Raw genomic sequence first — 23,310 nt, forward strand, 5'->3', positions numbered from 1 at the left:
CCCCAACGGTCCTGGCCAGCCCACCTCTATAGTGACTCCAAATGCCATCACCTCCACACATGGCCACAGTCTGGGCCTCATCACCTCCTGCCTAGTCATCCCGCCCTATATCTCAACTCTTCTAGCCTAATCTCACATAATGTGACAAGAGTAGCAACAATCATGTCAATCTTTGGATTAAAAACTTCCTGATGCTCCCCACTTATTTCAGGATAATATCCAAATTCCCTATGATGACATTCAAGGTACTCCTTTCATTGTCTGGCCCTAGTCCTCCTTTCCAGACTCTTCTCACTAGTTACAGCTGTGCTTCTGTCTACCCAGGGCAACTTGCCATTCCTGAATGTTATAACCTCTCATTCCTGCAAGATGATCTCTATTTGAAATGGCTTCCACCTGATTGGTGAGCTCCTACTCATTCTTCAAAACCCAACTCAAATGTCACTTCTTGTTATGATTTGTCTTTCCCATGGGGAGCTATGTTTCTACAGCATTCCATTCTCATCATTCCATCATGGTGGCATGGCACTTACCACACTGGAAGTTCTTTGTCTCCTCCCACTAGACGGTGCTATGCAGTGCAGACATCAGAGCCTACCCACCTCTATATATCCCCAGTACCTGGCATGTAGTGGATACTCAGTTTTTGGCAAATGAATGAAGAACTTGTTGAATGAATAGCTAAATGAAGGGATCACCAGATTTGGAGCTGACAGATGGATGAAGGCTAGTGTTAACCCATATAGAAGCTTGCTTGAATGGGTGGCCAATGATTTAATCCTGGGCACCAGCAGAAATCATTGCATTACAGAAAAAAGCAGTTCATTTCTGAGGTCTTTAGGGGAAGCCTATGCCCTGGCCCTGGCTCTGGGAGTGGTACCAGACTCTGGCCCTGGGAGTGATACCAGGTACTCAGGGTACAAACAGGAACATGACAATCTAGGCACACTCAGCTCCATGATGGTCCTCAGGGCCGTCCCTTCCTCCTCGCCAGTGTTCCTAGGTGAGCAGTGACAGCAGATGGCACCAGCCCCCAGGAAGCTCAGGTTGGTCAGAGACTGCCCCAATTTCTCCAGGCCTAGTTGAGTTCAACAATTCAGCTAGGGTGTTGGCACCATTCCAGGCAAAGCCAAACAGTGACCCCTCTTGGCCTCTCTCCAGCTACTTAGCTAAGCCAAGTGGGCTGCTCCAGCCTCTCTGTCAAAGCCCCTGACTTCTACGTTGGTAAAACTACTTCAACTTTTACTTCCTACCTGCAGCTGTGTCTTTAAACACAAACCAATCAGAGGAACACGCAAGCTCTTCTTTTTCAATGATGGGTCCCTGGTGTACTCTGCGGCTCTGTCGCCCTGGCTCCCAAAGTAGCACAGAGCCCCGGGCAGATGTCCCGCTGGGACTGGGCGGCAGAGGCACACGCGGTGGAGACAAGAACTCAGAATGGAAGCCCGTGAGGAAGGCACAGGGCCCACAGGGGTATGGCGGCAGAGCTCAGGGGGCTGGAGGAAGTAGGGGGCGGGGGCCGGAGCGATCAGGCCGGGCCCAGGCGGTGCCCGCAGCCCTCTCCCGGATGCGGCGACGTTTCCCTTTTGTCGAAGTGTAACATGTTAAACAAGGCTCCCCTCCTGCCATTGGCCCAGGCAGCCTGGAGGATACTCTGTTGCCCTGGGACGCGGGCTGGGAGGTAATGCACTGTCAGTTCTCCCGGCTGGAGTAGCCCAAGGGGCAGCCGGGCCAGACAGCTCAGCGCACGCCCCACGAAAGTAGTCTAGTCCTTCCCCGCTGGCCACTCCCGCCCCGGTCCCAGGCCCGCACTCACCGGCCACCTCGAGTCCGGGCTCATCGCCGGGGGCGCCCGCCGGGGCTCCGACCCCACTTGGGGAGGCCGGCGGGGAAAGACGGGCCGGGGAGAGAGAGCCCCAACTCCGGAGACCGCAGATCTCGCCACCCCGGCCCCCTGCCGCCCCACGCTCTGGCCCCGGCTCCCCGGGATTCCCGCGCTGACCCCTGCCGCTCCCGGTCCCGCCGGCGCCCTGGTGTCTCAACTCCGTCGGCCGCCGCCCGTTTCGAAAACCCCTAGGTTGTCCGGCCTCGGGACCCGACACCGCCGGGACAATGGAGGCTCCCGGAGGCAGCGCGGGGACAGTGGTGGCGGAGACCGTGGCGGCAAAGGCAGTGGCAGCGGCGGCGGCAGCAGCGGCGGCGACGGCGTCTGCGCAGGGTAAACTCGGCGCCTCGGCGCTGTCGAGCTGCACTTTCGCCACAGATCCCCGCCCGCCTGCTGAGTCTCGAGAGGCTATTCTCTGAGACTCAAAAGAGTCCCTGGACGCCCCACATGGCTTCTCTAGCAACTCCATCTTAGAGTTCAGTTTCTGTAGACTGAAGACGCGATATTCGGGATCCGGAGTAGTCGGGCCGTTTGTGGCGAATCTGCGGACACGGACGGTGAGCGCGGGGCTGGGCTTGAGGAGCCCGCCCTTCTCCCTTCCCCCTCTGCCTCCTCCCTCCCTCCTGCTGGCGCCTCGGCTGCAGTAGGGACCTGGCCTTGGTCTCCGAGAAAGGCGGCGAGGCGGGGCTGGAGCCATGGGGCGGGGCTGGGGGCAGGTCCGGGAGCAAGAGGGGCGCAGGCTGGAGCCTGAGGAAGGGCTCGGAGTTATGGGTAGGGGTGGGGCGGGTCTGGCGGAGAATAAACCAGTCCATGGGGCGGAGTTTGCGGAGAATGGGCGGGGACATCTGTAAAGCGGGCCTCAGTAAGGAGAATAGGGGCTGAACAGGGGTAAAAGGGTGGGGCTAAACAGAAGAGTGGGCCTCGGGAAAGAAAGGGAGGGGTTTTAGATGGGCCTGGAAGGCGCTGGGCTGGGGAGAAAGGACAGAGCTGGGAATAACGACGCGAGACTGAAGTGAAAGGGCGGGGCGTGGAAAAGGTAAAGGGGCGGGGCTGGAAGGAAAGGGCGGGACCAGGTTAAGGGTAACGGGAGTGGCTGGAGGAAAGGGAAGGAGCTTGGGAAAGGCAAATGAGCAGGACTGGAGGAAACGTGTGGATCTGAAGGAAGGGGCCGAATTTGGGGAGGTGTAAAAGGCTGGTGAAAAGACTTGTGCATGGTAAAATGGGATTCAGATGCTGGGAACCCTTTAGGGTTGGCGGGGAAATGCATCATGGCTATGGGTGGAAGGTTGGAAGACTGTCAAAACAGACAATTGTTTTTAATGTGACTGGGCCACTTAGTAGCTATGTGAACAAGTAGCAAGTTGTTAAATTCTTCCTACCTTAAATTCCGCATTTTTAAAAGAGGGCTCAAAAACTATTGTCAGTTCTTGGGGGTTTGGTCAGTTCTTGGGTGCTGGGAAGGGTCCACTTGTTAGGCAATGCTTGTTGCTGAGCCTCTTCAGTTTTGCCATCCAAAGAAGAGCGTGAAAGGGTCTTCCAGGGTTCTGGGGCAAAGCTCGGAGTAAATGGAAGCTTCTATTATATCTTAATGCAAACCTTGCATTCGACCCACTATAATGTATGTATTTTCATAAATAATGTTTTCTGTAAAACATCCTAATAAAAGCAACACTCCAGAAAGATGTTTGCTGGTTAAGATCTTGGGATCTGGAGTCAAACTGATGAGTTCTCTTCAAAAGCGACTTAACCCTTCTGAGCCTCAGTTTCCTGATGTATAAAGTGGAGATAAGATATAGTGCTCACCTCACAGGATTGTTGTGAGGATTAAATAAGAATATGCTTGTAAGTCGCCTCCATATGTAATGAATACTCAAGTATATAGCTGTTTTTATTATCCTCATTAAAAGATTCAGAATAAATGGATCAGAGCAGAATTAGACAGTCATTGGAAAGCTGACCCCTTTTGAGGTCAGGAATCCCTTTGAGAACCTGATGAAAGCTATGGGCCTCTCTTCAGAAAAAAACATGCACACAAAGTTTCACTTATCATTTCTTAAAGTGTTTGAAGAATGTCTGAAGAAGTGATTGGATGGATGGGTGATAGGATGGGGATGAACCCTAACTGAAGCTATTTTTGCTCACTTCTCTTGGTGTGGCCCCAGGCCCCCAGGTCCCCCACTCTCCTTCCCCAAGAACCATGAGACAGAGGTGGAGTAAAGATCAGTTTTATTATTGGCATGAAGGCAGGGAGGTGGTGACAGTGCCAGGCCCTTCTATGGGTGAGGGGACAGAGGGCTCGACCAGCCAGCACTGATCCTCTAAGCTGGACTCAGTAAGGTCCAGGGCTCCAGGTGCCTCTGGCTTTCAGCAGAAGCAGTGGGTGGGCAGGCAAGCAGGCTGCTAGTTACGGAATAGGTAGGCTCCTCAGGGCTGTTCTGGAGCGGGAGTTGGTCTGGAGTTGGCAGGAGGTGGGGGGCGAGGTTGGATATCCCTGGTGCGCATGTAGGACAGCAGCTGCTCTGGGATCTCAGCCAGCACGTCCTTGGCTAGTCGGGCCATACTCAGCACCTGGTTTCCTGACCGGTCAACATAGTCTCGGAATGGGACGAACTGGGACAGGCACAGACAACCAGGTGTGGGTAATGGCCGGGGAAGAGAGGAATGGGAAAGGGAGCAGTAAGGAGGTTTTCCTCTTTGACTCCTAACATCTCTTTCCAAATATCACACTATCTCTTCCACCTGCCCATTTTGGACAGCTTTCCACATTTACTTTCTCCCGCCCCCTTTTTTTCACCTTCTATTCACCTTCAACCCACTCCAGTTTGGCTTCACTCAGTACTGACACTGCTCTTGCCAGTGTAATAGCCCTTATGTTACCAAATCAGTCCAGTGGGCAATAGTTGTCAGTCTTCATCTTGCTTGACTTCTCTTTAGCTTTTCATTACATTTGACCATACTCTTCCTACTAGACACATCCCACTCTTGACATACCACACTCTTCTGGATTTTCTCGTTCCTTCCTGGATGCTCCTCCCTGTCACCCCCATTCCTCTGGGATCTACCTGATCCTAAACCTGGTCACTTCTCTCTCTCAGTTCTCTTCCTGGTTGATTTCATATACTTACATGACTTTTAAAACTGTACTCTGATGACTCCCAAATTTATACATCCATCCCTGGCCTCTTTTTTAAGGTCCAGAGCCACATATTTAGTTGCCCATATCACATCTCCGTTCACTTGTCTTAGATATCTCAAACCCAGTGTGTTCACAACTGAGTTCTGGCCCTTTCTTCCAAATCTGTTCCTCCCCCAGGCTTCCCCTTCCCAATAAATGGGACTATCACTCATTCAGTTGCTCAAGCTAGAAAACTGAGAGTCATCCTTAAAGCCGTCCTCACTCCTCATCACCATTTAATCAAAGCATCAACTCTTGTAAAATTTTCTTAAATAATCTTTTGAACCTGCTTCTTCTCTCCATCCTCATTGCTTCCATTCCTGTCCAGATCCCAGTCATCTCTCCTCTGCTACTTCAAAGGCTTCTTCACTGACAGGTCTGTCTACTTGCCATCTCTCTCAACCTGCTGCTGTCAACCCTCCATGCAGCAGAGCTCCTCTGAAAATGCAAGTCTGACCATCTCAGTCCCCTATGTAAAATCCTTCAAGAGATTTCTAATCCTTTAGAACAAAACTCCAAATCTTCATCATAACCAACAAGGCCTTGGTTCCCTCTTCTTCGCATTTCCTGGGATCCTGCCCCCTGGCCTCTCGCCTTTTCCATGTTTGGGCTTATTCTTCTGAGCTTCAGGGCCTTTGCATGTGCTGCTTCTCTAACTGCAGTGTTTAGGTAGAGCAACCCTCCTTTAGGTTTTAGCTCAAATGTCATTTCCTTATAGAAGCCTTCCCTGACTACCCTGCTAAATCAGGTCCCTGTTATAGGACCTACATATATATATAGTGGCATTTGCTGTTCCTCTGGAGCACTTGTCACAATCTAATAGAGATTTAGCTGTGTGATTATTATTGGTTGCCTCCACTAGAGGGTGGGGGCTTTGGGGATCTCCTATACTATGGATCCAGAATGGCTGCAGCAACCTGCCTGTTTCTCAAAAAGAATTTGTTCAATGAATGCAGGACAGCTGGAAGAGTAATGGGGAGAAAGGTAGATGATTAAGAAGACAGTATGGGAGAGTGGCTGCCAACTTAGCCTGTCTTTCCCACTGTGCCTTTTGGCTCCATGACTTCTCCCTGGTTAGATCTACCTGAACGATGTCCCGTTCTGCATAGCGTCCCCTAGAGGACACGCGCACGTCATCACCATCCAGCTCTTCCATTGCTGCAGAGAAGACACTCTTCAGCTGATTGCCCTCTCCCACACCAAACCCATGCTACCCCCCTCCTTGTTAGCTCCACTTCGGAGTCATCATGAGAATATTTAGTGGTTGTATTCAAGTCCTAACAAATTTTAGGCACTGTTATGGAGTTGTTATTATGCATTCCATCCACCAAGGAACCCCAAGAAGGAAGTATTCATATCGACAGCCTTGGTTATGATAAAGAAATAGGTTCAGAGAAGGTCTGTGACTTGGCCAAGGCCAACACAGGCATCCATCTTATCTTTTATGTTAGACAGGCCTGGGTGCCCAGATCCTCCCCTATTTTCCCCAGTTCTTGGTCTCATTCTTGGATACCCATGATCCTACTCACCTTCAAACATGGCTGGTCCCACACCGACAATAATGATAGACATGGGCAGTGAGGAGGCCTGTGAGGGAAAGAGGTTGAATGGTTGGGGTGAGCAATCATAACAATGGAGGTGACTACTGGGGACAATTCTCTGTGCATGTATCATGTTTCTGTACATCTTGCAAGCAGAGGCACTGATGCCCTTTGTTTCAGACTATCTTTTCAAGGACATCTGCATATCAAACAGCCTTGAAAGATAAAGTGTGTTCCTTTGGAGCAAAGGGCAGGTTTGTTTACTATTCAGTTTAATAAAGTATCTCACACCAGAACAAAGGGCAGGCATGCTTACTGCCCATTATAAAAGATTCAGATACCCTAAGCTCAGGGTTTCTGACCTACAGTGCATCCCACTGTGACTGCAGGTGTCATTTGACCCTCCTCACAACATCTTGTGGGGACTGGGACTTAGAATCAAAGCAAATGCTGATAATTGAGCTACTACTATGGCTGAGAATAACAAAGTCCTTTGTCTCCAATCCAGGAGTCTTGTGTCTTCTGCCAGCATCCATGAAACTGGAGGGCTAATTTGTTAGCTTGCAAGTAGGGTAAAACCTCAAACCCTTCACAGTTATTAACAGTGCCCCTCCCTGCCAAGCCCTCCTCCTTAGACTCACACTGACAATGGCCTCCTTGGTCTGTGTCATGTCAGAGATTACCCCATCAGTGATGATGAGCAGAACGTAGTACTGGGAACCATCAGAGATTTTGGCTGCAGCCCTGGTTGAGAGTCCAAGATCAGAATCCAGCTGAAAGTCCAGAGTCCAAGGGAACACCCTACCCCTAAAGCTTCCACCACCACTGTATAAGCAGTGGGCAAGGATTGGGGTTTCTGAAGCTCATGCTCCTTCCCTAAACCTGGATGCCTGCCCCTGCCTGATATCCCTCCAGTAACATTTATGGAGAACTTACTTTGGTAGTTACTGTGTTATGGTAGGCACTGGAGGTACACAATGAGACAAAACAAATTCATCCCAGCCATCTCGAGGGAGGACATTCATCCCAGAATCACAGAAATAGGTATAATTACTCTTGTGATGAGTACTGTGATGGAAAGGGACACCGCTATGACAGTGTCTAGTAGGGGATCCTGACATGGTCCAGCAGGTCAGTGAAGGCTTCTTTAAGGAAACAATGTTTAAGGATGAAGGAGAGGCTAAGCAAAGGGGAGGAACAAAGGGAACAGCACAGATAAGGGCCTTGTGATGGGACTGAAGGAGGCCCACTGTGTCTGGAGCCCAGAAAGTGAGGGAAGCAAAGTGGGCCATGTGGCTGAGGTGGGGTAGGGGCCAGATCACACAGGGCTTTGACAGCCCCTAGGAAGATTTTGGTTTTTATACAAGGGCAAGACCAAAGGCTAAAGGCCTCCTTTCTTCCCTTTCTCACCCATTTCTTCTTTCTTCCTTCTCCCCTCTGCTGACCACCTCCCACTGCCTATGCTGCTGGGTCCTTAGCCAGTCTAACAGCTGCTCCCAAGCTCCTTTCCCTTCTCTCACCATCAATCTTTGAATCCAAGATTTTTCTATCTGAAAAGGACTTCAGAAGCCATTGAGTCCAGTCCCCTTATTTTACATATAAGAAACATGAGACCTTCAGAGAGCACAAAGGTCATGGTACATCCTGGTCTCTTGACTCCCAGTCTTAGGCACTGAGTGGGTTGGAAAGGACGGAGTTGCACTACCTAGTAAGGCAGACCCTGGCCACATGTGACTACTGAAATTTAAATTAATTAAGTTAAATAGAAGTAAATATTTGGTTTCTTGTTCACCCAAGCTACATTTCAAATGCTCAGTAAAAGAGCCCAACTAAGCCTAAAGCCTGAGCTCTTGATTCCTTCACTCTCCATTCCTGGCCTGTTCTTTAGATACTTCTCCATATATGTGGTACATTCTTTTTTTTTTTTTTTAAAGATTTTATTTATTTATTTGAGAGAGAGAGAGAGTGAGCACGAGAGGGGGGAGCGGGAGAGGGAGAAGCAGACTCCCCGCTGAGCAGGGAGCCCGATGCGGGACTCGATCCCAGGACCCTGAGATCATGACCTGAGCTGAAGGCAGTCGCCCAACCAACTGAGCCACCCAGGCGCCCTATGTGGTACATTCTGGTCATAATATTACTGTTTACTGTTTCCTGAGCTTGCCTCTTTATGACTCTGTTTTTTCACATGCTGTTCCTTCTGCCAGGCCTACTCTGCATCTCTTTTTCTAATAAAGTCCAACTTGCCCTCTAGACCCAGCTAAGAATTCCCCTCCACAAGTTAGGCTCCCTTGGGTCTTTCAGACTAGGTTATACCCTCCCCTCCTCTCCCTCTGCCTTCTAGGATACCACCCACCAATTTGGGCTGTCAGCCCTTCCACATGGGTTTTCACACCCATGAGGGTACCAGCATGTGTGCCCAGGGAGACCCAAGGTCACAGGATACCTGGAGCATCCATTTTACTGTATGATCTGGTGGATAAAGCTAGATGACTCTAAGTATACTTAAAACACCTTTTTTCTCCTCCAAATTAAAGCAAACATGGACACAACATGAGGAGGATGTAAAATTTGCATGAATTTTTAAGATAAATATGGTGACTTCAAAGACATTTTCAGCCTGGTTGCTTTCAGCTGTGCCCCTAAGATTCCCCTGGGGGAAGTAATCACTTGCCTTTGCCAACAGGCAACTTGCTGGGAAAGTCTGGGAAGCTCTGGCCTATGGAAAGTAATGATTTATTTATATTTCTGTCTCCTGCACCAAGGCAGGAGCTCCCAAGGGCAGAGACTAGATGTGATTCATCTGTGAGTCTCCAGTGCCCCAGCAGAGAACTGAGCATACAGCAGATGCCCTTTGAATAGTAATAATGATAATAATAGTAACAGTAATAGCTGACACTTATAGCAGTTATGATGTGGCAGGCACTAAGAGCTTGACATATATTAATTTAGTTAACCTTCACAAAAACCCTATGATATTACTATTATTATTATCATTTTACAATTGAGGAAACAGGCATAGAAAGGTTCAGGGTCTTGCTCAAATTCACACAGCTAGGGAGTGGTAGAGTGGGTGTATCGACTTAGTCTGGCCCCACAGCCCACATTCATGCTACATTGCCTCTTTATTGAATGTTTATTCAATGAATGAATGAATGAACTAAGATAAAATTAAGAAATCTGTTTAATAACAACAAAAATATGCTCAGTCTCCAATACTAAGTGAAAAAATCAGTAGTGAACTATTACATGTATTTTTTTAAGTTTATTTATTTTTTAGTAATCTCTACACCCAGTGTGGGGCTCGAACTCACAATCCCGAGGCCAAGAGTCGCATGCTCTTCTGACTGAGCCAGCCAGGCCCCCCTGCATGTAGTTTGACTGCAATTATGGATTCATAAGGAAAAAACTGTCAAGAACTGTATATGCATCCATATTCCCATGGGCAGTATTCTGGGTGATCTCTTATTTTATTTCTCCATCCTTGAAATTTTTTACAGCAATGTTATGTTACTTTCATAATTGAAAGAAACTATTATATTCATTATGAATTACATAAACAATCTTTATCAGGGAAAAGGGAAGTCTATAGGCATATAAACCTCCCTGAAATCCTTCCATTTGTATTCTCTTTTTTTGCTTAATCTTTTTACTTTCAAGCTTTCTGAGGTACTTTGTTTTAGCTAGGTCTCTTCTATTCAGCATATTGTAGGATTTACTTACTATTTTATTGCTTTATTCAATCAGAGATTCTTTTTCTTTTAATAGGTGAACTTATCCAGTTTATGTTTAGTGACATATGTTTGGTTTTAGTTCTGTCATTTTATTTTATTTGCCTTTTAAAAAGTGATTTGATATGTGATGTTGTTTTTTTTTTATTCTGAAAATTTGGAGTTTTTTTTTTAAGTGTTTATTTATTTATTCATTTAAGTAATCTCTACATCCAACGTGGAGCTCAAACTCACAACTCTGAGGGGCGCCTGGGTGGCTCAGTCAGTTAAGGGGCTGCCTTTGGCTCAGGTCATGATCTCAGGGTCCTGGGATCAAGCCCCGCATCGGGCTCCCTGCTCGGCGGGAAGCCTGCTTCTCCCTCTCCCACTCCCCCTGCTTGTGTTCCCTCTCTCGCTGTGTCTCTCTCTGTTAAATAAATAAAATCTTAAAAAAATAATAAAAAAAATAAAAGTTAACAACCAATAGAGGGGCGCCTGGGTGGCTCAGTCATTAATCATCTGCCTTCGGCTCAGGTCATGATCCCAGAGTCCTGGGATAGAGCCCTGCATCAGGCTCCCTGCTCAATGGGAAGCCTGCTTCTCCCTCTCCCACTCCCCTGCTTGTGTTCCCTCTCTCGCTCTGTCTCTCTCTGTCAAATAAATAAATAAAATCTTTAAAAAAAAACAAAAAACAAAACAACTCACAACTCTGAGATCAAGAGTCACAGACTCTTCTGACTGAGCCATCCAGGTGCCCCTGGAGTTACTCTTTTATTTTTAGAAGTTACTTTCCTATTAATCTACCATTTATTGAGCACTTACTAAGGGCCAGACACTGTGCTAATAATTCTTAATTTGTTATCTAATTTTAACCTCCCAATAACCCTATAAAGAAGTGCTATTGTTATCCTTATACCCATTTGTAGGGATAAAATGGAGACTTAGGCTGAGTTGCTTAAGGTCACATGGTTGGTGAGGGGTGTAGCCAGGTCTGATGCCGAAGCTTGTGCCTTAATTATTGTGTTATAGGACCATCTCTCTTTTCCCCAAACTTGAGGCCTGAATTGTTGTTCCCAAAGAGTGGGGTTGGGGTAGTTTGTTCACACCCTCTCTACCCCAGAATAAGGCATTTATCTCTTTATATCAGAGCCTGGCCAACACTGAAAATTTTACCCTTTCGCCAAAGCCCAGGTTCACCCAAGAGTGGTCTTGACTATCCTTGGGAAGTCAGTCCCCTGTCGGTCCTCCCAGCCCCCACCCAGTTCCCTTACCTGGCAACCTGGTTGATGACAGGAGCAAAGTAGGTGGGCCCATAGAGCTGCACTGTGCGCAGGCTCTGAAAGTAGCTCTCCAACACACCTTCAATGCCCGCACAGTTGGGATCCTCATCGTTGTTGTTCTGTCAGGAAAGATGCCTTGCTAGGCTGAACCATGCTGCGTATACCCAGGAGAACTCTGATCCCAGCTCACTCCTTCTTTTTTCCATCTCTCTCTCTCTCATGCTCCCCTCCAAACTCCAGCCCTGCTCCCCTCCCTGCTCTGCTCCCCTCTCATAGTTTCCTGGTCCTCTGTAGGTACTTGATCCTGAGAAGAAATTCACCAACTTGAGTGGACCAGATGCCAGGGCATGGAGCGTAGGCTCCGGCCTATACTATACCAGGGGGAACTGGTGGGAGATCCGTCCCTCTGGAGGCAGTTTGGCCCCAAAGCCATAGGCTGGGAAGAGCTTGTCACTGTCATAGTCCTGGATGATTTCTCCCACTGCCTTGAGGGCCATGGCATAGGCGCTGAGTTGGTAGGGACTCATGTAGTGCAGGGAGGTGGGCTGCAGAGGATTCCCTGTAGGGACACAGGACCCCCAGCCTCATGGTCACCTTGATCATTTATCTATTCACCTGTCCATCCATGTATACATCCAACCACCTATCCATTCACCCACTCTTTACCCCCTCATTATTTTGCCCAGTCGTCCATATGTTCATTTATCCGTCTATCCATCCACCAACCCCTATATTTATCAATCAATTTATCCACTTACCCACATATCCATTCTTCCATCCACTGGACATAAATCCATCTTTCAATCTACCCATCCATTTCTAGCCATCTTCCTCTCCATTCTCTTATCCAGTATCTACCCAGCTACCACCCACCTATCATTCCTATTCATTTCCATTCATTCTGTCTTCATATGGATTCATCCACCTATCCACTCTCATTCATTATCCTGTCTACTTACCTGTTATTTCTCCAATTTAAACATCTGTCCATTTGTCCACCTGCATGCCTATTCATGCATCCACTTGTCCAACCTATTGTACTCACTCACTAACCCAACTACCTACTTGGTTTATTCATCTATTTACCTACCCAGTCATTACTCACTCACATTTACTGCTTCATTTCTCCTTACACTCCTATTATCTCCCATCCATTCATTTACTCAACCACTTCTTGAGGTATCTCTCCTTTCAACTTTTTAAAATTGACACACCTTTTTTCTTTTACCCTCTGTCCCCCATTATACCCAATAATCTCCTCCCAAAACTCCTGTCCCAGTACCAGCCTGGCTGGGCTTTGCCTCAAGCCTGGGCTTACTGGGTAGGTGAACTCTTAACTGACTGAGCCACCCAGGCACCCCTCGGTAGGTGAACTCTTATCCCCAGGTCAGAATCCAGGCCAATCCCTAATGAATTCCTTAGAATTCCTCCATACCCCATTCCCCCATCCATGCCTCACCATTAGAAGCTGTGAAGTCAATGGCTACTGTGAAGTTCAGCTGTGTCCTGTTGGGGAAGTAGATCAATTGAGAAGTGAGGGACATACTTATTATATCAGGATTTCTCAAACACTAGTGTGCATACGAATCACCTGGAGATAGTGTTAAAATGCAGATTCTGGTCTGGATGATCTATGTGGAGCCTGAAATTCTACATTTCTAACAAACTCCCAGATGATGCCGATGCTGCTGGTCCATGGAGCACACTCTGGGTAGCAGAATTAAATGCCTACTGTGTGACAAGTGTATGTAATTTATGTCATTTAACTTAATCTTTACTATAGCCCTGAAGTAGTAATTAACATTTCCATTTTGCATAGGAGAAAAGTGAGCTTCAGAGAAGCAAAGTACTTTACCCATGTCTGCCTACCACTACTGAGCCAAAAGGAATGTCCTCTTTGGTCTGCTTGGGTTTTCCCTCTCTCTTGGCCTCTTCCTGTTGCCTGGCCTGGCTCCTGTTGTCTGGATTTTTATTTGGACCCCAGTCAGGTTACTGGGGCCATCTTTGAAGACCACCTGTCTCGCATCTTCCCATGGGAGGACTGGAAGCTAGGGATGAAAGTCAGCTTCATGAAGAAAACTAAGATGGGCAACATTATGCATTTTACAGAGCACTTTATAGTTTGCCAAGTGTTTAAAAGTTTATCTCCATGGACCCTAACCATTCATAAATATGAAAACGGAGGCTTAGAACTGGGAGTAACTCAATGCTGGTCTTTCAGCCCAGAACCTGGCCTGTGACTCACCCTCCCTTGATGTAATCAACAAAAGTGAATTCAGAGTCCACAGAAAAGGAGAGCAGCGTCACCTGTGGGGCAAAGAGACAGCCCTGCTACTTTGGAAAGGGCAGTTGGGTGGCAGAAGGCAGAGAGGCACATGATTCTACCCCCTACTGCACACTCCCCAACCCTGTCTAATTTCTGAAAGGGCAAAAAAGAGGAAGCTGTCAGAAACATATTTGGATTTTCAAAAGTGTATTAAATTGGGAAATACAACTTAAGTTTAAAAAAAATCTGCAAAACAGTAATGAGCAAACAATTTTCCTCAGGTGAGAAATCAAAAGAAAACAAAAGAAACTTAAATGGAGCCACCTTGGGCCCAACGTTACTATATCCAAGTAATCTGTGCCCATAGCCTTCCCCCAACATTCATCATACTATGTCAGTGGGAATAGAAACAGAAGGATCTAGGGAGGGCCAGAGCTCCAGGGAACACTCACAGTTCCTGAATTGACATATTTCTTCTTCTTACATTTCTTCCGAGGGTTAAGTACCTAAGTGAAGAAGATAACAGTGATGGTGGGAAACAGAGGAAGGGAGCTACAGACTGAGCACACTGGGATGGAGGGCCTGGGCAACCTGGACAGAGCTGGAGTTCTCACCTCATACACTGTGAACTGGTTCTGGGCCTTGCTCAGCTCCCGGTAGCTGGTGGTGAACTCACCGATGAAGTCATGGCTGCAGTGAGGCCGGGGTGGGTGAGCAGCAGCTACTGTTGGCTTGGAACCAGCCCTGAAACTAGTCTTTTGCCCCCATTATCCCTTGCCTCTACTTGGGCTGCAGGGCACTGGGGTTGGGGCCAGAAGAGAGGCCAAGTTGAGGGGGAGAGAAGGAAGATCCAACTGAGAGGGTCAGTTGTACTCAAGGTCCTGGCATCTATTATCACCCTTCTTGACTCCCAAGACCACTTTGGTTTCCTAGTGAATGTACTACGTATTATAGGAAGCTGTTTAAATTAACTACAAAAGAAGGCAGTACTATGTGGGGCAGTTCTACCTTCCATCCCGGTCCCAGTCGTACACATCAATCTTCACTGTTCTGAAATGCAGGAGATAAACATAGGCTAGCGTGTATGAGAGACACCCTCACCTACTTAACCATTCACAAATCATCCTCCCATACACGCATCTGTTTTTCCTTCAACCTTCCTCCCATCAGTGCATCCAACCTATTTATTCATTCATCAGCCCATGCACATACCCAACTATCTATTGCCACTGCCATTATTTCTTCCACTGCTATTTGTATTACTATTCTTTACTACTACTTGTTGAGTCTTACTATATTCTAGGCATTGTTACCAGTGCTTTTGTAGATTGACTCATTTGATTTAACAACCATCCTAAAAAGTAAGCACTTACTATAAGGTAAATACTATTATTCTTATTTTTGGATAAGGAAACTGAGGTGCAAAAAAACAGTAACTTGACTAAGGACTATAACTAGTAAGTGATTGAGCTGAGATTTAAACTCAGACATCCTGGGGCGCCTGGGTGGCTCAGTTGGTTAAGCGACTGCCTTCGGCTCAGGTCATGATCCTGGAGTCCCAGGATCGAGTCCCGCATCGGGCTCCCTGCTCGGCAGGAAGTCTGCTTCTCCCTCTGACCCTTCCCCCCTCTCATGCTCTCTCTATCTCATTCTCTCTCTCAAATAAATAAATAAAATCTTTAAAAAAAAAATAAACTCAGACATCCTGGTTCCAAAGACTTTGTTCTTAAGTACTATGCCTAAGTCCTCCTATATGTCCATATATCTGTGTTGCAGTTACAACTATCTATCCACGTAGCCACCCACTTACCCATACATTAGCCAATCTAATTACTTTTTAATACCTATCTTTATCCACCCATCTAATTATACATCCAGGCATACACTGACTTACTGATGTATGCAAGCATCCATCTCTCTGTCCATTCAGCTATCTAACCAAACACCCATCTATCACATTTGTCCATATGATCATCCATTCACCTACATAACCAACCATGTATGTGCCCATCCATCCTTCCACCCACTTACCTATCTTTATACTGTCCATTTATTAGTTCATATGGTCAGCCTATCCATCTACTTTACACTCATTAATCAACTAATTAATCTACTGGTCCTTCCATCCATCTACCATCCATTCACCAATCCACCTTTTGCTCTACCTATTTATCCTCCTGCTTTTTTAGTCATCCCTCTGCCTCTCCAGCCATCTAACAATCTCTCATATACCCATCCATCTATTTGTTCATCCATTAATCTATCCATCATTTGTCCATCTGCTGATGTGCCCATCAGTCCACTTATCCACTTATCTGTTACCCATTCATCCATCTCCCCTTCTCCCCACCAGTCCTTTTACACATCCATCCATATACCCATCCATTCATTCACCAGCTTATCCATCCATCTGACCCTCCACCCATGTATCTGTTTATTCATTTGTTCATTTGCCCTTTCATCTACCCATCTACCCTTCCATCCTCCTATTCATCTATGTGGCCATCCATTTGCTTCCCCATCTACCTATCTCCATGCCCAAAACTCTGTTTCACCAGGCAGGATCCTCCAAAACTATTGTCTGGGGCTCAGGAATCCCATTCTCATGCCCTTGTTCCCTTACTCCCTAGTTTACACTGAAGCAGACCTGTCATAGTCTCCATTGCACAATGCCCGCACAGGGATGCTGAAGGGTTGCCACACAGGATTCAGTGTGTTTTTCACAACCTCCGTCTTGTGGCAGATGGTGAACCTGGAGAGGAGCAAGAGGACTGGAACCTGCCTTGGGGCAGGACTGAGCCCAGAGATAGGGCCTCATACTATTGGAGATTCCTGGGATTTCCCCACTTGTTAAGCACATATTGTGTGCTGCCTTGAGTGAATTCTGAGGTCAGGTCCTGGTAGAGTTTAAGATGCCCACATCCAGCCTGAGAGCCCTAATGGGCCCATGGTCACAGCAGGGCAGGGGTGGGTGCCACTGGAGAAGACATTAACTCACGTGCCATCCTCATTGCTCCTATAGAACACAAGGAAGGGGTCTGACTTTCCAAAGAAATCCTTCTTGTCCAGCTTGTTTGCACAAAGTTGCATGGTGGCAATGTCCTAGGGATGAAATTTGGCTGTTGACACCCAAATTGTTCATAGCCTCAAACAGTCCACTAAAGGGAGTTTAGGAGAGAAGGGAGCCTTGTGGGTCTAGTATATGGCCCTTACTGACCCGACAATTGCTAAGCTCCTCTGCAGTCAGCAGTATGGTCCCACACTTCTTGCCTGGTACACCCCTGGAAGCAGAAAAAGCCTCTTTGTCAGGGGAGTGAGAGTAGGCAACGAAGAATGGGGTAGCTAATCTGGGATTAGGTGGGCCAGGGGATTCAATATGCCATTTCCTGACAGTCCCCTAAATGTATCCCTTTCTGCCCTGTGTGGTTCCTTGTGGGGAAGGGCCTGACTTTGATAGGGAAAGGGTCTGTAGTCTGAAAGGAAGGGGCTAATCTGGCCTAGGTGGACGTGTTATAATGGTAGCATGGGAAAGACATAGGATTTAAAGTCCTGAGTAAGTTATTTCCTCTTTTGGGGGTCCTAGTTTCCTCTACTATGAAATGGGAATCATGCCTACCTGTCAGGGTTGTGAAAAGATCTGAATGAGTGCATGGAAGGACAAGCAATTGGGAAGCTTTATTGATATGAAGGTGGTTAAATTTGTCAAAGCAGACCTTGGTATCTACTATATGTCAGGCACTGTGCTAGGTATGAATTGGCCAGTTGGCACTCTCCAGTTCTGTTAGACTGTACCCTCGGTGAGCTTCCAGAGGGAGGTGGGATGTCAAAGCCAATAGGCAAGTAGAATGTGATGTAGCAGTCCTGAATGAGGGAGAGGATTTTCTATCCAGACCCAGGGCAAAAGGCTGTTTTGTTAGATCAAAGATGCTGGCTTTTGAAGAGTGAAATAAAATGTGAAGAGTGAAATAAAAAAGACAAGGGAAGCCTTATCCTCTCCTGACCCAAGAAGGGACACTTCCATGTATTTGAAGGGTACGTATTAGGACACCCATCCCCAAATTGCCTTGCCTTGGGTCTCCAAGTGGTCAGGGACCTTGCTGATATGGGCCTGTGAACCCTGACCCCAAAGGGATCCCAAGTGTGGCAGAGAGAAAGCTAGGTCAGAAGTGTTCTGGGTTCAAGTCCTGGCTCCAATTTATTATGTGATTTTTCCCATCTTTGACATGAATGTTGAACCATTTCTTTGGCTCTTTCAATTTTTGACTCTTTGTGCTTTAAAAAGAGTGTAAGGAGTAAGAGTGTAAGGACTCTTCACCTGCACACCCAGGAGGACCAAGTCTCTGATCTTACTGCTTTCTCTCTGTTCTTTGCCCCCTTAATGTTTTCCCTCACCTCCTTACCCAGTGTGAATTCCAGTCAATGATTATAATAATCGCTCCCTTGCATCCTACCTCTTATCCATTGCCTTTCTGTCACTTCAGTACACTTATTTGGCAGAACCACAGCCCTAGTTAAATCCCATTCTCTGCCTAGCCTGTACTGCACCTGTGCAACTGAATGAGGCCAGAGGAAAACACACAATCTTGTTAACTGGCCTCACTTTTTTTTTCTTTACATCTTATTTATTTAAATCATTTCTACACTCAACATGGGGCTCAAACTCATGACCCCGAGATCAAGAGTCACATGCTCTACTGACTGAGCCAGCCAGGCGCCCCTAACTGGTCTCATTTTAAATGCATGACCACAAACCTCAAGAGGGTCCTTAATCATACTTCACTCTCCAGTTCGGCTAGATGGCAGTTTCACTCCTCCTCTCTTCTCAAACCTGGAAAGCCTCCTCCCCCATCCTCACTCAGCCAATGACCTTGTTTCCTACTTCACTGACAAAACTGAAGCAACCAGAAGAGAATGTCCACAGACCTACCACCACACCTACCTTGCCTCCAGTATCTTCACCCACGCAACTGTTGCTATAAATGACTATCCATGTGCCTATTTATCCCTCCACTGTGTGCTACATTCCACACCCTCTTGCCTATACATGGACATCATTCCAGCAATTCTCTCCTTTTTTCTTTATTATGTCAATTTTTCAGTTTCTACTGGGTCATTCCCCTTAACATACAAATGTGGTATAATTTTTCTCATGTTAAAAAATGCAAACCTATTCTGACCTCACTTCCTTTTCCTAACCCTCCTTTTCTCTTCTCTTTGCAACAAAACCCCTTGGAAGATTTCTTGACTTTCATTCCTCTCTTCCATTCTCTTCTAAACCTCTCCAACCAGGCTGTCACCCCCACCTCTTCCTTCAGAACTTCAGACATGCAGCAGCATTTGACATGGCTGGTCACTCTCTCCTCAATACACAAACTTCACTTTGCCTCCAGGACAACACCCCTTCTCTTGGTCCTCCTTCTACTTCATTAATGCTCCTTCTTAGTCTCCTTTTCTAGTTCCAATTCATGGAGCCTTGGTGTTTGGTCTTTTCTTTCTCTGCCCACTCCTTTGGTGATTTCATCTAGTCTTCTGGTCTGAAAGAGCATCTACAACTCATGGATCTTATTGCCTATTTGACATATCTGCTAGGGTGTCTAATAAAAATTATCAAATTCAAAAGGAGTCAGAATGAACTCCTGATTAAATCCCCCTGCAATGTACTTCTCCCTCACTTTTTTTTTTAACCATCTTATTTATGGCAACTCCATCCTTCCAGGTGTTCAGGCCAAAGGGTTTGATGTCATCCTTGACTCCTCTTCCCCTCTCACATCCATATTCAACCTGTCAGGAATCTGTTGGCTATACTTTCAAGTTATATCCAGATCTGACCATTTCTTTCCTTCACTGCTGCCACCCTGGATTACTGTAATAGCCTCCCAATGGGATCCCTGCTACTATCTTCATCTACCCAAGGTTTATTCTCAGTCCAGAAGCCAGCATTATTCTTTGAAAACATGGTCAGATCATGTCACTCCTCTCTTCAGAGCCTTCCAGTGACTCCCAACTCAGAGTAAAAGCTAGTCTTTATAGTAGCTACAAGGCCCTAAACTGTTCTCCAATCTCGTCTCCTCCTTTCTTCCTCCTTGCTCACTTGGCTATAGCCACACTGGCCTCCTTGCTGCTTTGTGAACATATCAGGCTTTTGCACTGGCCAGCTTCCTCTGCGTGGAACATCCCACATCCAGATACCTGCATGGCTCACTTCCTTACTTCCTACAGGTCTTTGCTCTAAAGTTACCTCTCCATAAAACCTACTCAGCCACTCTGTAGAGTATTGCAAGTCCCACCCACCCAGCATTTCCAATCCTCCTAATTCTGCTCTACTTTGCCTTTTTCCCATAGCACTTAATGTCTTCCAATATATTATATAATTTACTTATTTGTTATGTCTATTTTGTAGTTTCTCCCCCAGCTTCTATAGTATAAGCTCCCCAAGGGCAGGAACCTTTGTTATGTTCACCATTACAACCCAAGCCCCTTGAACAGTGGCCGACATAGAGTATATGCCCAATAGTATTTATGGAATGGATGAGTCCCTGGTGCCTAGCACAGGGTATGGCATGCAAAACATGCTAATAAATATTTAGTGAGTAAATACAGTGGAAATTCCAGGGGTCTTGATTTAGTGAGGGGAAGCTTCTCGGAGGAAAAAAGCTTGGAAGTGGACCTTAAGGGTAGAATCAGACTTAGAAAAAGAGTGAGGTGAGAGAGACAGAGACAGACAGGTAGAGACAGAGACAGAGAGAGAGAGGACAAGACAAGACATATCAGGCCTAAGACTGACTTGAACGGAGCCCTGGAGATTGGTCTTTCCCAGGAAGATGATGGGAGCCATTGAAGTCTCCCAACCAGGGGAGTCCCAGCCTTCACAGCTATTGGGTCAGCAGTGTCCTTGGGAGGAAAATTTGGGGGCACCCACCCTTCCCCAGCACCCCTTCTTGTTCAGCTCACGTGAGGGGTCGCTCTACACGGCTGCCCTGGCCTCCGATCACCTCTCCCAGGGCCAGGAACGCTTGTCCCAGGAAATCCTGCACCAGGACATGGAGTCAAGAAGGCCAGGAGGGGCTGGGGATGCAGAGTCCCAGCCTAGCCCTGGTGATACTGCTGCACAGACCAGTGTGTTCCAGGATGGCAGAATGCTAGAAGCATCGCCCTGCCTGTGCTTTAAAGGAGGGGGAAGGAGTCCCCAGGCCAATTCTGCTTCTTGGTCCTGCTGTCAGTTTAAGCTGCTCTCCACAATGCCATCCCACACCTCACCTTCCATTCCACACCCCACCATCCCAAAGCCAGCCCCGTTCAGCCTCACCTTCTGTGTGTCCCACAGGTGGCCGAGAAGGAAGAGGAACAGTGAGTAAAAGGCATGGGTGGGAAACCAAGAGGCAGGACCATGAGAGGAGGGCCAGGAGGGTGGGTTTGGGGCCCAAGAAGGTGGAGTTGGGGTTGAGGGGTAGGAGGGTTCTAAGGAAGGTTGTTTAACACACTGAGCGCCTCCTGTGTGCCTGGCCAGCCTGCGAGGGGACGCTTGCTCACCGGTTTGGAGATGTTGGTTTTGGAGTCAATGTTGTATCTGGGAAGAGAGTGGAACCAGCATAAGGTGGGGCTGGTGAAAGACAGCCTGGAAAAGGGGTCGTGTTTTGAATACTGGTTAAGATTGTAGATAGAATGAGGGGCGGCCTTGGATCCAAATTCAGTCAGGATCTCCTTTAGGGCAGGAGTCAGGGTCACAGAAAGTCAGGGATGAGGCCAAGTCTGGGGCCTGCTGGGGGTGGGGTCATACCAGGGCGGGGACCTTGATGGAGCCTGAGCTAAATTAGGGTGCAAAGCTTTGGGCCCAGCTAGGTCTGGGGAGTGAACTGGATTGGATCTGACCTAAAGACAGGGCCAAGCTAGACTTGGGGACAGAGCTAAGACTAGAGTGGAGGCCTTCAGAATGGGACCAAACAGCCTGGTGGAGGAGCCAGGCTGGGAGGCCGGGCTGGGGAGGAGCGAGCCAGAATTTTGTGTGGATCCAGGTCGGGGGGCGGGGGCGGGGGGGATCCAACCCAGGATTCTGGGCGGGGCTTACACATCAAAGCGCAGGTTTTGCTTTTCCTCAAAGAAGTAGTCCAGGACGAATTTGCGCACAAAGTCTGGGTTCAGCGTGTTGTCAATCACCTCTGTCCGTCCGAACTGGATAGGGGGCGGAGAGTTAGCACGGGGCGGTCAGTGGGGGGGGAGGTGATTCGCGGGGGGTGGGGGTTGGGGGGGCGGCTCTTGGCTGGGAGAGGGCTCTTGGACTCACCTCTCGCCACTCCTGGCTGGCCCGGCTCTGCGTGTAAAGCACCACCACTGCAGGCGAAAGTGGAGGCGGGGAAGGAAGGATGTAAGATTGCCCTGAACCTCTCCCCACCCCTCAGTCACGCTCGGACCCTAGTTCCCCCTCCCGTCCCTGGCGCCTCCTACTGGGGTCGGACTTGGAGAAGGTGTCGAGGTCCAGCAGGTTCCTAGAGAAAGCGACAAACAGATGGACAGAGGGTGGGTCATTCTGGAGCCCAGTGCCTCGACACTGCCCTGAGTTGGGCACCCGGGGGAGGCATGGGGCTCAAATCGCATCTCCTTGCCTCATTACTACACCCAGTGGAGAGCTGTTGGGGGAGGGGGGGTGGGGGTGGGTGTGGGGGTCCACGTTGTCAGCACCCTGACAGCACCGGAAATATCAGCTCAAGAATCATTATCTATGCGTCCACCCTGTCTTCAAGGGCCCAGGAAAGAGGATTAGCCCCAGAACTTTGTCCTGCTGAGGCCCAGATCCTACTGGATCCCCATGACCCGCTCCTTGAACCCGCAGGCTGAGCTTTTATTTGCGGGTGGAGCTGTTCAAAGAAACCCCCTCCCCGAACCCGCCAGAGACTCTCCGAAGTCTGAATCTGAGATTTTCCGGCCCTGGATGCTTCTTTCCCCCGGGGGTCTGGCCCCTGTCCGCTCCAAGCCCCACAGCCGATTGGGGCAGGGGCAGTGCCTACGCCCTCCCCAGCGCGGCGGCTCACCGGCAGGACACGGTAATTTCAATCTTGGTGGCCGGGACGCTGCGCTCAGAGGCTCCGCTGAGAGACATGGCTGGTCGAGTGGCCGGAGCTGCGGGAGGCTGTGAGACGGGGGCCGCCGGCTCTAGGGGCGGCGGCAGCGGCGGGGCTGGTCCATGTGCCGCCGCTGTAGCGGCGGCGGCGGCGGCTGCACTCCCTCCAGCCCTGCTTGCACTCCCGCGATCGCTCCTTGACTGTGGCCGCCGGAGGCAGCGACTCCAGATGGTAACCTAGCCCCGCCCGGCCCTGCGGGTGGCCCCCGCCCCATTGGAGCAGCCTCGAGCCGGCCGGGAACCTAACCCCGACCCCAAATCCAGCCCAGACCGTGGGAGAGTCCTCCCTGCGCATTTCACCCAGACGAAATCCAAAAACCTTCTGAGAACTGTCCGCGGTA

General features: G+C 48.4%; 1 protein-coding gene across 1 annotated transcript; it reads right to left on the minus strand.

Moving 5' to 3' along the window:
* Positions 1-4,309: 4,309 nt before the first annotated feature.
* Positions 4,310-22,948, minus strand: CPNE9 (copine family member 9). Its single transcript, XM_021695190.1, has 21 exons — positions 22,881-22,948; positions 22,297-22,337; positions 22,136-22,182; positions 21,920-22,023; positions 21,385-21,421; positions 21,161-21,163; positions 20,806-20,882; positions 17,072-17,135; positions 16,853-16,956; positions 16,502-16,606; positions 14,863-14,904; positions 14,469-14,544; positions 14,307-14,360; positions 13,834-13,895; positions 13,048-13,094; positions 11,966-12,147; positions 11,580-11,707; positions 7,243-7,345; positions 6,590-6,647; positions 6,145-6,218; positions 4,310-4,495 (listed from the first exon to the last, which is right to left on the minus strand). The coding sequence occupies exons 1-21, from the start codon at positions 22,946-22,948 to the stop codon at positions 4,310-4,312; spliced, it is 1,662 nt and encodes a 553-aa protein (XP_021550865.1).
* Between the last annotated feature and the right edge of the window lie 362 nt (positions 22,949-23,310).

Source organism: Neomonachus schauinslandi, chromosome 1 (assembly GCF_002201575.2).
Source record: "Neomonachus schauinslandi chromosome 1, ASM220157v2, whole genome shotgun sequence".
NCBI lineage: Eukaryota > Metazoa > Chordata > Mammalia > Carnivora > Phocidae > Neomonachus > Neomonachus schauinslandi.

What these genes read in the sequence shown, in the direction of transcription:
- CPNE9 (XM_021695190.1), bottom strand. Translation starts at nt 22,948, where the DNA reads ATGTCTCTCAGCGGAGCCTCTGAGCGCAGCGTCCCGGCCACCAAGATT. An exon ending in TGACTTCACAGCTTCTAATG is followed by an intron (nt 12,148 to 13,047) that starts GTGAGGCATGGA and finishes GTGTCCCTACAG; the next exon opens with GGAATCCTCTGCAGCCCACC. An exon ending in GGGACCAGCCATGTTTGAAG is followed by an intron (nt 6,219 to 6,589) that starts GTGAGTAGGATC and finishes TCTTCTCTGCAG; the next exon opens with CAATGGAAGAGCTGGATGGT.